The 16,605-nt window shown below is 40.7% G+C and overlaps 1 protein-coding gene across 3 annotated transcripts in view; it reads left to right on the top strand.

The window, feature by feature from the left end:
- The window catches only part of TUBGCP3 (tubulin gamma complex associated protein 3), a 112,606-nt gene that overhangs the window by 20,022 nt on the left and 75,979 nt on the right, over window positions 1-16,605 (top strand). For all 3 annotated transcript variants that reach the window (XM_030568809.1, XM_030568801.1, XM_030568816.1), the window contains exons 4-7: window positions 5,895-5,972; window positions 6,704-6,921; window positions 7,327-7,499; window positions 10,395-10,513. In XM_030568809.1, coding sequence (XP_030424669.1) covers window positions 5,895-5,972; window positions 6,704-6,921; window positions 7,327-7,499; window positions 10,395-10,513 — 588 coding nt within the window. The remainder of the gene's footprint in view (window positions 1-5,894; window positions 5,973-6,703; window positions 6,922-7,326; window positions 7,500-10,394; window positions 10,514-16,605) is intronic.

The raw sequence follows: 16,605 nt of genomic DNA, 5'->3' as shown, positions 1-16,605 counted from the left end.
AAATGAGAAACATTCAGTAAATCTGATTGCTGCGTTTAGGTCCCAGTCCTGAAAACACTTATGTACTTAATTTTAAGACGTCATTAAAGTTAAGCATATGCTTTAGAAAAGTAAGGTCCTAAGCCTGAAAATACCAATGTTGTTGCTAAGCTTATCAGCTCACCTTTACTCCTTTTTTTTTCTTTCCCCATCCATTCCACATATCTGCAAGATATCTTTTTTAGCTTCTGTAGTGATGGACAGTGTCACCAGGTTGCAGTAGGCTCCATCATCAGTTCTTCCATTTCAGCAGCACTAACTTGCAGCTGCCCTCAGGCCTCCTGCCAGCAGTCTTGCTACCTTGTTCTTTTAAGGTAGCTTTTGTGTGTAAAATAAATACATACACGCACCCTCTGCTATTGATCTAATGTAGTATTATTATAGCTAGCAGTTGGTAAGAGTAATGTGAACACACAGCATATGAAAACGACCACAATTTAAACCATGATAACACATATATGCACAAGTGCCATACATTGCTTGAAGCAGAATCATAGATGATGTGAGCACAATTACAAGAATGTGACTATAAAATAGTTTAACTTTTAAACAGGCTTTAACGTTCTGTTCCCCCCCTCTCCCCCATTTTGTTAGTTGACATCTACCAGAACAAGCCTATAACTATTTCATAGGCATTGTCTGGAACCTTCTTCCCTCCTCCCCATTTCCCTGTACCAATCTCTCTTAAATGCTTGTCATTGTAGTATCTAAGCACTAGAATGATTTCTTTATTTCTGTTTTTGAAAAGTGCACACACTATGGTTTCTGAATGCTAACAGTAGTGTAAAGGGACTGTTGGCCCCTTACTGAAACTTAATGGGATTTCTTTGGTTGTCCATCTCCCAGTTCCAAAAGAAAGGGGAAGGGCCAATGAGAAATCAAAATCGTAAGACTGACAGTCCACAAGGCCCATGGGGAGAAGCCAGCAGTGCAGGTTAACCTGATTGACAAGGCAGGTAGGCCAATGAGAGAGTCAGGAGCCTGGGGTCTTGTCCTCCTTCAGAACTGCCTGAGCCAGAGTAGCACACAGCTAAGGGGAGAGCAGCAGCCTGAATTGAGCTGGAGGCAGAGCAGCAGCAGCCAGAGCCAGCGGGTCCAGAGAAGCAGCCTAGAAAGCAGAGCTGGGCTGGAGGCTCAGCAGCAGCATGGAGCCAAAGCAGTGCCGGACCTAGAGCGGCGCAGAGCAGCCATGGCTGAGCTACAGCGGGAAGCTGTATGCGCACTGTGCCATAAGTAACACTGGCATCAAGTGCAATGAGCAGCTGGAGAGAACGAGGGCCCAGCGCAGGGACACATCACCAGACAAGGTCTTGCAGGTTGGACTTGGAGGGGGGTCGTGACCCTGCTGGGAGGGAGGGCTGGTGCTGGGGAGAGAGGGAAGGCATGTGGCCACCACCAGAGAATGTCTGACCCATAGTATCCCTGCAGTGCAACCAGGGCCTGGGAAGGAGTTCTGGGACATGTGAGGAATAGACTGTGAACTTTTCTTACAGCTGTTTGTGGTTTCCCTATGCACATAGTGTTCCTTTCTGTTCGATAAATTATATTTTGTTTGAAGTTAATGTAGTGCTCACTGGGCCAGGGAAGTGGCTGGTGTGGAGACAGTACCCTGAGGTGGGGACACCTTAGCCCTGACCCAAGTGACCATGATGAGACTGCGGGTGTAGCCTCCCAGGAATCCTGGGCCCAACCATATTGGGATTACAAGGCTCTGCCTCACAGGAGAGGGAAAGGGAAGTCCTTAAGGTCAGGCAAGCGTCTGGGTAAAGGATGTTGGAGCAAGGGACTCAGGCACTTTTGCTGTCTGATAGCCAGGAAAGTTCCCCACAGTAGCAGGACCATTCCCCTTCTTACAGTAGCTACACAACTGATTCCACAGAAATATTTTTTTTGTGCTGTTAGATGTTGTATTAGCCATAAAATGTGGAGGAAAAGATTTTCATATGTGGGTGGTGATGGTGTGGATATGTGTTTTATGATTAACTTAGTTTCCAAAGCTGTGGCAAAATATCTCTTTCAAAAGTGTAGTAATTACTTTTCCTTTAAAGTGAAAGCTGCTTGGTACTTGTTAATTCCATCTCCGTTCCCTGGACTCACGAGACCAGTTCATATGTATTTAGTGGGGTGTATCTAATGATCCAACAAGCTATATTTGTTGTTCATCAGTTGACATTAAGATTTATCACATCACGGCTTGCCAGTACATCAAAATCTTACGTCATTGTTCTTCCTCCTGCTTCCCCTCTGTTAATGAGATATTCGCTGGGTCAGTTGTTTCCAGCGGGTGGAATTTGGATGCCCTGCCCAGTTGCTGAATATCTGAACTAATCACAGAAAGGAGTAGTCATCTGACTTATGGGGACTTCTAACATACGTTTTTGTTTTTTTACAGCACCTAGTACAGTGGTCAAAGTCCATGACTAGGGCTCTTAGGTGCTATGATAATACAGGAAAGGGGTAAATATCAAGGGTGGCCAAACTGTAGCTCGCGAGCCACATGTGACTCTTTTACCATTAAAATGCAGCTCGCAAGCCTCCTTCCCACCCCCTATTCTCCCCCTACCAGACTGGGTTGGCAGAGGGGAGAAACTTGGGACCTCTGCCTTGCAGTGAGGTGGTGGGGTAGGAGCTTCTGTCCAGTGGGGAGGAGGGTCTCTGGGCTTCAGCTGTGCGGGGCTCATCTGCCGGGGTTTGGGGCTTCAGCAGGAGCGAGGCTGAGTCCCCAAGCCCTGGCTCCCAGCAGGTGTGCTCTGGCTCTTGAACTTCTGAAGATTATTGTGTGTGGCTCAGAAGACCAGTAAGTTTGGCCACCTCTGGTGTGTATATATAATACCTATCTTTTAAAAAGGGGATCAAAGAAGACCCAGGGAATTTATAGGCCAGTCAGCCTAAATTCAGTACCTGTAAGATGCTGGAACAAATTATTAAACAATCCATTTGTAAGCACCTAGAGGGTAACAGTGTTATAAGGAATCTGTCAAGAACAAATCATGCCAAACCAACCTAATTCCCTTCTATTGTCCGGGTTACTGGCTTAGTGGATGGGGTGGGTTGGGGGGAAGATGACATGTTATCTTGATTTTTAGTAAGGCTTTTGACACACACATGACATTTTCATAAGCAAACTAGGGAAGTGTGGTGTAAATGAAATTTACTGCAAAATGGGTGCAAAATTAGTTGAAGGATCATACTCAGTAGTTATCCATGACTACCTGTCAAAGTGATGGGAAATATTTAGTGGCGTTCCCCAGGAATCTTGTCAATATTCTGGTACTAGACAATATTTAATTACTTGGATAATGGAGTGGAGGGTATGGTTTTTATAAAATTTGAAGATGACACCCAACTGGGAGGGACTGGTAGTACTTTGGAGGATAGGATTAGAATTAAAAATGATCATGACAAATTGGAGAATTGGTCTGAAATCAACAAGATGAAATTCATTAATGACAAATACAAAGTACTACAAGTAGGAAGGAAAAAGTCAAATGCACAACTACAAAAGGGGGAATAACTATTACTGCCTAGCAAAATGGTGCTGAAAAGATCTGGAGTTTTATGGTGCATCACAAATTGAATGAGTCAACAATGAGATGCAACTGTGAAAAAGACTATTATTCTGTGGTGTATTAACAGGAGTGTTGTATGTAAAACACCGGAGGCACTGTCTCTCAGCTGGAGTGTTGCATCCAGTTTTGGTCACTGTAGTTTAAAAAATATATGGATAAATTGGATGGAGTCCAGAAGAGAGCAACAAAAATGATAAAAGGTTTAGAACAGTGGCTCTCAACATTTCCCGCTTACAAAATCTGACCTAAAAATACAAGTGTCCTAGCACACTGTTACTGAAAAATTGCTTAATTTCTCATTTTTACTAATCATTATAAAATAAATCAACTGGAATATAAATATTATACTTATATTTCAGTGCACAGTATATAGAGCAGTATAAACAAGTCATTGTCTGTATGAAATTTTAGTTTGTTTGATTTTGCTAGGGCCTTTTGGGCATCAGCTGTTCCTTCCTGTCCCCACTGGGGGCTCCATTGTGAGGGTGGCACCACTACCCAGTTCCAGCTTGCTCCTGGCGGCTCTGGCCCCTGTGCTCCCCTGCAGGAGGCCCCTTTTCCTGCACAGTTTTAGAGCATCCTTTGAGCGGGCATGTACTGCTGGTCAGGTGGGGAGTGTCGGGATGCTCAGAGGGTGGGCCAGCATGGGGATACTGCAGCTGGGGCTGGCAAGATAGCACAGGGGCCAGAGCTGCTGGAAGCCTGAGGTGAGGTGGAACTGGGTAGTGGGACTATCCTTGCAGTGGAACCCTTGGCAGCATAGTTTATGTCCAACAGGCCAAGCGAAGACCCCATGTGGCCAGATCTGGCCTGCCAGCCTCTAATTAAAGAACACTGTTCTAGAAAGTGATCTTTTACAAAATTATCTAGGGTTCTTCATTACAAATTGTCTCAGAAGATGGAAGACAGAGAGTCCGTGACCATAGAAATCTAGTGATTTGACATATGATCTTACTTGGATCATCTGTCTCTGTATATTTTACACAGAGAGGGATACTGGAAACTATTGACATAATATTTAATTTAATTAAAGTTAAGGGCCTTTCTATTGAAGAAATGGAAAAAGAGAGGTAGAAGTGCATGGAACACAATTTCTCCATTTTTGTGATTGTAACACTGGTTTTAAACAAATTACTAGAGTTAAGTGCAAAACCAAAATTGTAAAGATTTCTTACATACAGTTGAATTTCCTGATTTGGTAAGATTGCACTGGTACAGAATTTAGACAAATGAAATTTAGAAGAGGGAAAAAAATCACTTTTTTGGAAAATTCTATAAACTCTCATTCTCCTCACTCTGCTACTGATTCCCCATGAAGTGATACATCATTAACCTGTTTGAAAGTTGTCAGCCACCAAACTCCTTTATACTTGTGAGTTAGTGGTTTAGAATAGAGTATATGCTTCCATGTGTACTTATGTGCAGTGAAAACGAGGAAACCTTTATATACTTGTCCTTATTACTCCTTACAAGAATACACTGGAATTCATCTGACATGGCTGTACCATTAAGTTATCTCTTGCAGGTCAACTTTCCTACTGAGATTTAAAAGATTGATAATGCTATGTTTCAAGATAGCAGCCAACACAGCTCCACTTTTCCTTTCTCTTGGTTATTGTTTTGGTACAGTCCAGAGTTGAGTGATCTCTGTGCTTCTGACTTCATAAATAGTTTGGTAGTTTCCTTTGTCTCTGTGTTCTTCATGGAGATTACTATAATCCCAGGTTAGAGATCCCCCTTATTCTGGAGCCTCCCTGCAGGGGGATCAGCGGAGAAAAGGCAGCTATTTGTTAGATTTCTCAAGGATTGGATCTTCCACCTCACTTCTATTGTAGAGAGTAGGGATTAATCCAAGATGCTGACTTAAATCAAAGAGTAGCTGATGTATGGTGGACATGAAGCAGTATGTAAACTTTCTTTATAGTTAGCTGTGAATTTTAAAATTTGGTATGCTGGTTAGCTGATCTCTTTCAGTGCACTTGAGAATTTGTGACACAAGAATACTGAATGCTGGAGGAAGTTTTCTTCATAGAACTGACATATGAACTTCAGTGTCACTACCTTGAGAACATGACTTCAGACATCCTCCTTGTGTATATTTAAATTATGTTTTTGTGTAGTTTTGGTGTGTTAGTTTTAGCCTGCTCTTTACAACTACAATGTGGAAATTAGTTTCTTATGATCTAGTTTGTAAGATAGGGGTAAAAATGCAATAAACTCTGGAAATAATTGTGAAGCAAATCTGTTTAACTGGATATTATCTAATACATGCCTATCTCTGAATAGGGCATCCTGAAAAACAAATGGTCAGTACTCTACCTCTTGCTTAGCCTTAGTGAAGACCCACGTAAGCAGTCTAACAAGGTAGGTAAGGGGTTCTGTGTTTCTTCAATAAATGTTTTAAAATTCAGTAGAAATCACAAATGGGAATGTTAAGAGATGTTAATATCCAGAGTAAAACAAACCTCTTCAAAAAGGGGAGTATCTGCAAAGTCTTCGGAAAGGCTGGAAGCAAGAAATTTTTCATTAAATATAAGGATGCTTTTAAAAATGTATTTTGTGTAAATATTCTAACAATGAGAATTAAAGAAGCTATTCTCTTTAAGCATAAAACTGAATAATTAATGAAACATTGCAAAGCAGTCATTATTTGGAACACTTTGGATAGATTTAACTTAGGTCAAGTCCATACTGGGTGGATATTTATTTATTTATTTATTTATTTTGCTGGTATAGCAATTTTGGTTGGGGATGTGGTGTTTTTGCAACACTTTGCTAGTAGCAAATGTCCTAGTATAGTTGCAGTTATGCTGGCAAAAATGTCCTTTTGCTGGGATAACATACCCCAGTTTGGCAAGTGAAATGAACTTTGCTACCAAATGCATTCTTTGGCTGGTATAAGCTGCCTCTTCATTAAGAGGGTTTTGTCGATATGGCTATACCAGCAAACCTTTTCTAGTATATACCTGACTTTAATTTTACTATTAGGAAAGGCAATAACAGTTCAGACACACAGTTGGGGAAAAAATTATTTTAGCTACTGACGTGTTTGACTAAAGTAACTCACAATTAGATCTTTGTGTTTTGTCTTTAAGGCGTCAAGTTATGCCACATTGTTTGCTCAAGCATTGCCGCGAGATGCTCACTCAACTCCTTACTACTATGCCAGGCCTCAAAGCCTTCCATTGAATTATCAGGACCGCAATGCTCAGTCTGCCCAGAATGCGGGCAGTATGGCGAGCAGTGGGATCAGCAGCATAAGCATGTATGCCCTGAATGGGCCAACGCCAACTCCACAGTCCCTCCTTCCAGGGTAAATTTTAAATTTTGCCTATAATGAAGACGTTAAAAATATTTTTCAAGAATACTTAGCATTTTTATCCAGTGATTTCAGATTTCTTACAGCAATAAGCACATTCTCTATGGGTATCTACATACATTTTCAAAGCACTTTAAAAAATAGCAAACCTCAAAATATTGTTATGGGTTTGAGAGGATATATGGTTACCTTGTTCACAGTTCCTGTTAGTGAATATCTTCATGTCACTCTCTTTTTGCGTTACACTCTGTTTCAGTTCGGTGCCTGTGAAGTTTACGTGCCTTGCAGTCTTGGATACTGAGGTCCTCAGTTTATCTGCAGAACAGCTACGATAGAGGCAGCACTTGTGTAGACTTCACACACTGTCCTGTTAACATTGTTTTCTTCCTGTCTTTTTAGACAATCCTATCAAGCTCCAGGGGTGGGAGATTGCCTTCGTCAACAGCTGGGTTCACGTCTTGCATGGGCTCTAACTGCTGGCCAGCCTTCATTACAAAGCTCTACCTCAAAAGGCCTTCCAAACACTGTGTCTCGCAATGTGCCAAGGTCAAGGCGAGAAGGGGAGACAAGTGGTGAGCAATATGCTTTTTGCTAAAGGTTTTTTTTTTTCCTTGCAACTTATTTGTTTCCTTGTTTTGTTGTGACTATCCTATACTCTTCCTGGGAATAGCTTCTGTTCCATTGTGTTACTATATGTGAAGAACTTTCCCAAGAGGACAGATTTGAAGGTAGGAAGACAGCACATATACAAAAGATCAGTGTATTTGGCCATTAACTTTTCTACATTCCTGCTGTGAGGGGGGAAAAATGGTTTGAGTACACATTCTCCCCATTCAAAATTAATCTTTTCTTCGATATTGCAAGTAGCATAGACCCAATCCATTGCTGTGGACAGCAGGACCAAGCAGTAGAGCAGATGTATTGCTCTGAATGAATATGCTCTTAAAACCTGCAGTGTCTATGATGATAACCAAAAGTTTTAGGGGAAATAGATAACAAAAGGGACAGAACCCTATAACACATGGAACCATTTATATTCACATATACACTGGATCCCCGCTAGAACGTAGGATTTTGGATCCATGCGCGATCCCTGCGTTAACCAAATTCGTGCTATAAAGATGCGCATTCTAGCAAGGATCTGCTGGATAAGTAAAATGTGTAACTGTGTTTTATTATCCTGAGTACACAGTTCTTGAAGTACCACCTCGCTGACACAGTTTTCAGTGATAATATAGAATAGTGCATTCCTTTTTAAAATATAATCGGTTAATTTATCTTATTTACATCGCTGTAAGTCTGGACTGAATAGACTTTGAAGGAGTCACTCATGGATTTACATTAACTGAGTGAAGAATTTGACCAGTTTAACTAGCTAACTCAACAGTGGAGCAGCTGTTGAGGAAAGTTAACCTTCCACCTTGTATTCAGAAAGCTCTCCCATTCTTGTATGAACAAGATCAACGCTGAATAGTGACTAAAAAGAGACAGGGTGCCTCACAATGCCATATTTTTAAATTGCTTCCTGAATAAATGTGGTCAGTTAGCAAATAAAAGATCTCCTAGCTGTCAGCCTTGCTAAATGTATCCTGGATTTGAAAATCAAGCTGGTTATTCCAATTATGTGTATTGTTGCTAGGGGGAAAAAAAGACCAAATGGAGTGTGCATTTGTAACTGAAGACAGAACTTGGCTTTGCAATTAGAATCTGATTAACAATGCTGTGAATGCACGAGAGGAAATATATAATTTAGCCCGTTCTTTTTTTGTCCTGTTAGCTTTTTAATGCTAATATAATTTGAAAAGTAGTAAATACTTATTTTTCTCAATGTACCAGCAGGTATGACTCTTAATTCATACAAGGAACAGATTATATTAAGTGTACATGAAGTGTCAGTCACTTTTTGGAGTAAAACCACATTCCGTATATAAAAACAGGCAGCTATTGAAATTTACAAAACATACAAATGATGACAGAGCTCTGTAAATAGGCTGATTACTGTTAATTGGCATTCTCTGATATTGCCTCTGCAAATGTGCAGTTCAAGAGTCGTGAACCTGTTCTAGAGTTGAAATGCTAGTTGTGAGAGTGCACCCACGTTTTAGCTGAAACTATAAAAGGATCCCCCACCACACTGTTGTATGCCCTCAGTTCCTCTCTCCTTCCTCCAGACTATTGACTTTCTGAAGAAGGGAGAAAGGAAGAGAAGGTTCATATGGATCTGCAGATACAGTGACTTTGGAGAACCTTTTCTTTTCTCTGTTGTGAAATAAACTTCTTCAGGTAATATTTTTCAGCTATGTTTGAGAATTTGTACCCTCTAGACTGATAGGAGTATTTTAAAGCATAACATAGACTAGCATCATTTGTCTGTGAGGTGTTCAGAAAACCTTGCTACATTTAAGGTTCTGGATGTTGATATGACGCCAGCCTCTCTTGGCTTCTGTAGGTTGTGTCCTTAGATGACCCAGCTGGCTTCCTTAGCCTAAACCAGTCATATCTGTGTCTTATTACAGAAGTTGGGGGAGAAGATAAAGGAACTCATTGGGGTTCCCAAATCAGGACAGCTCTCTTGCCAATTCCAGAAGAGGCAGCATCCTATTAAGAAAGAATCTGTAGTTGATACTGAGAACTTCATCAAGACTGAAATGGCTTAGTTCTTAGCCTCCAAATAGGGTCACAAAAGTACAGGATACTGGAAGACCCAACAAATGAAGAAAAGCTTCTCACTGTCTTGAATTGCCTTCTGTAAATTGATAACTAGTCTGAGGCACAAAAGGAGTCTGGACTTCAATCAGAGCTGTGAACTAGAGGACAAATTGGATGCTCCAGCACCTGAAGCTGTAGTGACTCAAAAGCTAGAACTTTTTATAGGAGCATAACTTAAATTTATCTCTGCATTTACTTTGCCTGAGATTCAAAGAGTGTACAGGTGAAAACTTTTTGAGTGATTTCCCAGCACCCAACATTGGAGTAATTTTTAAATGTGAAACCAGGATATTTTTCTCATAAGAAACATTTTCTTAATAAGCAGATCTCCTTCATGGATGAGCTTTATTGTCTCCAAAGGAGACTGTTGAAAAATTAACTCTGAAACAACAAACAGGTTTCAACTGTGCAGTCAAGAAAGGACAAGGAATTATTCACGGCTACCTGCACTTATGGTAAGATCAAAACGGAGTTGACCGTAAAGGCTGTCTGTTCCTTTCATAGTCTCTGGAATGTTGTGCTAAGTTTAGAGCACACACATCTGATGGCTGAACTGCTTTGGTATGTTTTCAGGTATAGGCAAATGGCTTTCTTTGTGCCTCCTCAGGACAATTTCATCATGGATAAATAAAATAAATGGATAAAATAAATAGAAGGAAGTAGTTTTGTTTTTCAATTCAACATCCATAACTTTTAAGAAGAATAATCTAAGTATCCTTACAAATCTAAACAGTCTTAACCAATGTTTTCTTTTTTAGGTAATGTTGAAATAACTGAAGCAAACCTTGTAAGAGACATTTTGTACGTCTTCCAGGGAATAGATGGCAAAAACATCAAAATGTGCAATTCTGAAAACTGCTATAAAGTAGAAGGAAAGGTACTGTACAGTTGCTATCACTTTATGAATGGAATCAGAACAGGCAGGAAACTTAGGGAAGAGAGATCATCGGAATGTACAATATTTATATACACTTTATGTACAATTTAATTTTTAAGAAAACCCAACTTATCAGCAATACTCAACAACTCTAAACAATTTCCACTATCATTGGTCAAACCATCTTCAAGGCCACTTCTTGTGTACTGCCTGCAAAAAGATGGAGGAGGAGAGTGGCTTTACAGACTAGTTCAGAGAGGGCATTGCATACATAAAGGGGCAGTGTAGAATAAAGGATGGAGACGATCCTATCAGCGTGGACGAGGCTGGTATTGGATGTTAGGTGTGTTAAGAGGTGGGGTGGATAACTGGGAAGGTGCGGATCTGTGAAGGGCCATGAAAGTAAGTACAAGCAATTGTATATGATGGATAAAGAGGAAACTTACCATAGTTTGCTGGGTACCCCCTAACAAGAGGTAGTCTTGCCTATAGTGGCTGGGTGTTAGCTTCCTAACATCTCTATCCTTTCAGCCATTGAAGCACTCTGCTCCAGGCTATGCCAGCCCTGTCATTGCCTTGCAGGTTAACAAGAAGTGCTTCTAAGTCCTTGAGTCTTCTTTAAGCATTCCCCTGTGATATCCAGCCCCTTACACTTGGTACTCACAAAATCCCAGAGCCTTCTGCTTTCAGAGGAGCAATGCACCCCAGTTTACCATTTTTACCTTAAATCACCACTCCTGTGTAACGCATAGTACAGGAACCGGGGTCCAATCTTTCCTGAAACAACCCTGCTCAACAAGATGTCTCCTCAGTGAACGGAACCAGTATGTCTTTCTCTACCCTCTGATATACTGAATCAGTCTTTTGTCTTTATTAACAAACAGGTAGATGCCCTGTCTGTTAAGTTTCCTTTTTATCTCCAACAGGTTTTGATGTTTATAGTTTCTTTCATGGTTTTCCATTGACCTTTCTGGGCTGTTGCAACAGTGGACAGTTGAGCAGTACATTACATAATTGGTATGATGGGATAGCTTAATTTTGGCAATTAATTGATTTTTGATTATTAGCAGATAAATATGCCCAATAGTCTGTGATGGGATGTTAGATGGAGTGGGATCTGAGTTACTACAGGGAATTCTTCTCTGAGTGCTGGCTGGTGAGTCTTGCCCACATGCTCAGGGTTCAACTGATCACCATATTTGAGGTTGGGAAGGAATTTTCCTCCAGGGCAGATTGGCAGAGGCCCTGGAGGCTTTTTGCCTTCCTCTGCAGCGTGGGGCACGGGTCACTTGCTGGAGGATTCTCTGCACCTTGAGGTCTTTAAACCACAATTTGAGGACTTCAGTAACTCAGACATAGGTTAGGGGGTTATTACAGGAGTGGCTGGATGAGATTCTGTGGCCTGCGTTGTGTAGGAGGTCAGACTACGGGATCATAATGGTCCCTTCTGACCTTAAAGTCTATGAGTCTGTAATTGGCTAGCCAATGAGCGGTGATAACTTCCTCCTGCTTGAATGGGCCAGCACAAAGCCTTCTGGTTTCTCGGAGACTCATTTGAACTCCCAGACCATAAAGGATATAATTTTCATGTTGTTCTTTATATATTGTACACACATCTCACAGTGATTGAGTATTGGTAAGTTACAGTAGAGACTACATACAGTATCCTTCTTGGATTAATGCCATGAAAGTTTTGTTGTAGGTGAGGTGAGTTTGTCTGGTCTCAGACAGTTGCTTGTAAAGAACTGTGAATCCTTTGCCTGTTGGTACCAGTGGGTCTCTTTGTCACAGAGCTAATGGAGGAATTCGAAGGGAACTATGAGAAATGCATGTTGAGAAGAATAAGCAGGGAATGTTATCTAAGCTGTAGAATTTTTGTTGGTCTGGGAAAGGGCAATGTGGATGTTACAGGCTACAGTAATCATTGCAGATAAGCACATTCTCCAGAAAGGGCCATATTTTAGACTTTAATGTACTCACCGTATACACACCCACATCATATGTAATTTAAAAGATTCTTATATATACGTTCAGATAAGATACGATGTGGAGCAGTTAAGTAGTGCTGTAAGCAGGGTGAAACAATGGTAGCCGAAGTGAGTGTCATTTTTTGCACAGTACTGGAAACGCTGCAATATGATTGACTACAGTTTTTCTGTTTAAGTTAATTTCCACACCTTAAGGTGGTATTTATTGGTCAAAGCTATCAAATGACAATGTATTAAAAGATTTTTATTAGTTTTGCATGGACAAGTATTTTTTTCCAGAAAAAATGCATGTAGCAAAAATGGTGAATATCCACATTTTGCAATGTGAAAACATTTCATTGTAGCATATCACATTCTTAATTGTCAAAGTATCTACCAAGTGATTATAATAGTTTTGTATAATAGTTTCAGCTGAAATTTGCTGCCCAGATCAGTTTCCCATAGTTTGTACTAAATATTGGAAAAGCATTACATGTACATTTATGTGTACATGTAAATGTACCTGAATTCCTAATATAATACTTTTACATTTGTAAACCTTTCTACATACAATGTAGCATCTAGTCTGCCTGACAGAAGGTTTTAATTTGTCATTGCGTGTGCATGCAGTACTAGCTTTTGAACTATTCTGAAAACTAGGTTTTTAATCCAGTACTCTTATGCACAGATCAGTATTAATTGAGAGATGGCAATACACAGTTTCATATTGGACTTCAGTCAAAGTGCTCACCAAACAAAAATGGCAATTTTGATACTAACAGATCTAGTTTATATCTAATTTAGCGTATATCTGTCTACTTGTACAAAGTGAGAAGTGGTGGTGGTAATGCTAACAATATCCTTTGGGAATTTTACTTCTACAGGGATGTTACAGTATATGAAGATATGGCAGATACAAGGCTCTTAAAGCGTACATCAAATAGAAGAAGATGCTCCACAAACTTTGAAAAATGTTATTTGTCAAGAAAATCAAAAGAATGTAAAATTGTCAAAATCCATCAGTACTGCACAGAATTCTTGGTGCTGGCAGCGGAAGCCAGGAGGGATGAATTGTATTGGCAGCTACTGGATGAGTTTTCTAGTTTAGATGATGTGCTACCTATACTTCTTCACAGGGTTTGCTTTCAGAAATACATAAACAAGTAGAATTTGGTACATGTCAGAGTTGTACTGGACTCAGGAAAGAAAACAGACTCTGAATCCAATCAGAGTATCATATTCACCTGGTTCTGTAGCCACCACAGCAAGCACGCTCTCCAGCATTTCCTCCTGTTGCATTGTTGGCCTGAGGCAAAGCACACAATATGGACAAGAAACATCATAAAATAGAAATATTTGAGAGAGCAACCAAACTAAGGGAGGCATCACTTCAAAGAAGAGTTGACATTTCATGGAATATCTATGTAAGACTTGAGTACTAAGGATGCAGTTTATCACTCAACGTGCCTTTGTTCCTACTTGAGTAAAATGAATCTTAAAGCAAGGCCATGTGTTATACTGCAATAATAATCATCTTATGACATTGCATTTTACCAGCTAATTGAAGAGAGAGGCAATGATCTTATGTACAACAAGAAGGCTCTTCTCCTTTCCAAGCTGCTACAAAGATCTCTAAATCTCTACTTCCCTTACATGTGGATACTGCAAGCTATTTCAGTAGAAACTTCTGAAACTTCATACCATGAATAGAATGGACAAGGCAAGTCTATCGTCATTCTGTCCAGCTCAATAACACTCTCTGACTTTAGTCCAGCTGCTAGTAATCTGAAACAGTAACTTAAGTCATTGAGTTTGTTTGTTTGTAGATGTTCTTCTGGCATGTGAGCCTGATGAACAGCTTTTAAATGAACAGGTAGCGTAGTATAATGCCACTTCAACCCTTGTGTCTGAAATAGCCAAAGTGAAAGCCTCCGAATATTATCCAAATTCAGGTCATTGTAGTTTTCAGAGGTCATTTGCTTTCGTGCCCCAATTGAACAGGAGTGTCTCTTTGGTTGGTTGAGGCATATAATTCAGCCAGCAGTTCCGAAGACACTGAAAGATGATGCCTCTTAGTTGTGGAGTGCATAGTATTAACATATTCAAATCTCATCCATGAAGGAGATGATAATATACACGTCAACGTAGAGGCCATTGATGGAAATAATACTTTCCAATGAAAGGCTAGAATGGTGTTTCAACAACAGGCTGCAGATAGTGATATTTCTTGTGATGCTGGACTGAAGTGTTGGAGAGAAGAGTCACTTGCTCTCTCCAGGCAATGAATCTCTTGGGCCTTGTCCAGAACTGATTCACCATGGAGAAAGTACTTGAGGAAAATAAACTCTTGTCACCTACAAATGACTGCTGTTTGAGATCTCTTCTGTTGTCTTTTATGACTTCTACCTCATGACGTCCTGCCAATACCAAATGATGTTGACATTGTTCATGCTCAGGTAATTCCAATCTGGACTGATTTTCAGCCATAAGCTTGCAACTAAGAGCACCTATGCAAAAGTTGCATCTGCACTTTTTATGGATGCCAGACCAGCTGATATGTCCACAGTCTACTACAATGCTGAAATGTAAGGTAATCTCATCAGCCCTAGAACAAGTAGTATACCATTCAGACCATGGAGCATCAGTCGTATGCTGTTCCTCAACAAGTGAAATTGACTCTCCCAAATGAGCTACAAGGATGATCCGAGGAATGGAAAAACTGCCTTATGAAAGGAGACTCAAAGAGCTTGGCTTGTTTAGCCTGGCCAAAAGAAGGCTGCGGGGGGATATGCTTGCTCTATATAAATATATCAGGGGGGTTAACGTTAGAGAGGGAGAGGAATTATTTAAATTTAGTACTAATGTACTAATGTAGGCGCGAGAACGAATGGGTATAAATTGGATATTAGGAAGTTTAGACTTGAAATTAGACGAAGGTTTCTAACCATTAGGGGAGTGAAGTTCTGGAACAGCCTTCCAAGGGAAGTAGTGGGGGCAAAAGACTTTTCTGGCTTTAAGACAAAGCTTGATAAGTATATGGAGGGGATGTTATGATAGGATCGTTAATTTGGGCAATTGATCTTGGATTACCACCAGATAGGTCTGCTCAGTGGTCTGCGGGGAGATGTTGGATGGGATGGGAACTGAGTTACTGCAGAGAATTCCTTCTTGGGTGCTGGCTGGTGAGTCTTGTCCACATGCTCAGGGTTTAGCTGATGGCCATATTTGGGGTCGGGAAGGAATTTTCCTCCAGGGCGGATTGGCAGGGGCCCTGGAGGTTTTTCGCCTTCACCTGCAGCGTGGGGCACGGGTCGCTTGCTGGTGGATTCTCTGCAGCTTGAGGTCTTCAAACCAATTTTGAGGATTTCAATAACTCGGTCCTGGGTTAGGGGTTGTTATAAAATTGGATGGGTGGGGTTCTGTGGCCTGCCTTGTGCAGGAGGTCGGACTGGATGATCATATTGGTCCCTTCTGACCTATGAGTCTATGAGCTTGCTACCAATGTAATTTGCCTGAGTACTTTTTCACAGCCTGTGCTGTTTTATTGCATTTTTGGGGAGATGACTAGAGAGGAGTTACTCCTGTATTTTTAGCATTTTGTCTGGCAAATGTTGGCTGACCACTCACAAGATGTTTCAAGTCTGAAGGCATTGAGCCCTTGCAGCATCATCACGCTCTTTAATGACGTGTTATAATTCAGCATATGCTGCTACTAGTATTGGAGGAATTTCAGACGTGGGGGTGTTCCCAGTCTACTACATTCAAGTTCTGGGATTGCTTTCTTCAGGTTATGGAGATACTGCTTCTAAATGTCTATGCAGAGTGAGGAGATGGTTGGAAACTTCATCTGCACATACAGTATGTCATACTTCTTTACTGCTAACAGGCCCAACTATGCCAGGTGGAAATCAATCTACATTCTTGATGTGTTAAATCCTTCAAGTGCACAGTGCTTTTGAACCTGGGGAATTTGCTGTGCATCAGACTCCGTGTTCTTTTAATGGAATTTGGCGTGATGTGGGAACAGAAAACTGTTATCAAAGACTCAAAGGGCAGCAGTAGGATTGTAGGACTGACCAGAAGGAAGCTAGCCTTTGTCAGGTGGACCCTTGCAAGACATGTCCT

This window comes from Gopherus evgoodei, chromosome 1 (assembly GCF_007399415.2).
Source record: "Gopherus evgoodei ecotype Sinaloan lineage chromosome 1, rGopEvg1_v1.p, whole genome shotgun sequence".
Classification (NCBI taxonomy): Eukaryota; Metazoa; Chordata; order Testudines; family Testudinidae; genus Gopherus; species Gopherus evgoodei.
The sequence above is the reverse complement of the archived record's forward strand: the minus strand, read 5'-3'. Positions and strand labels throughout refer to the sequence as shown.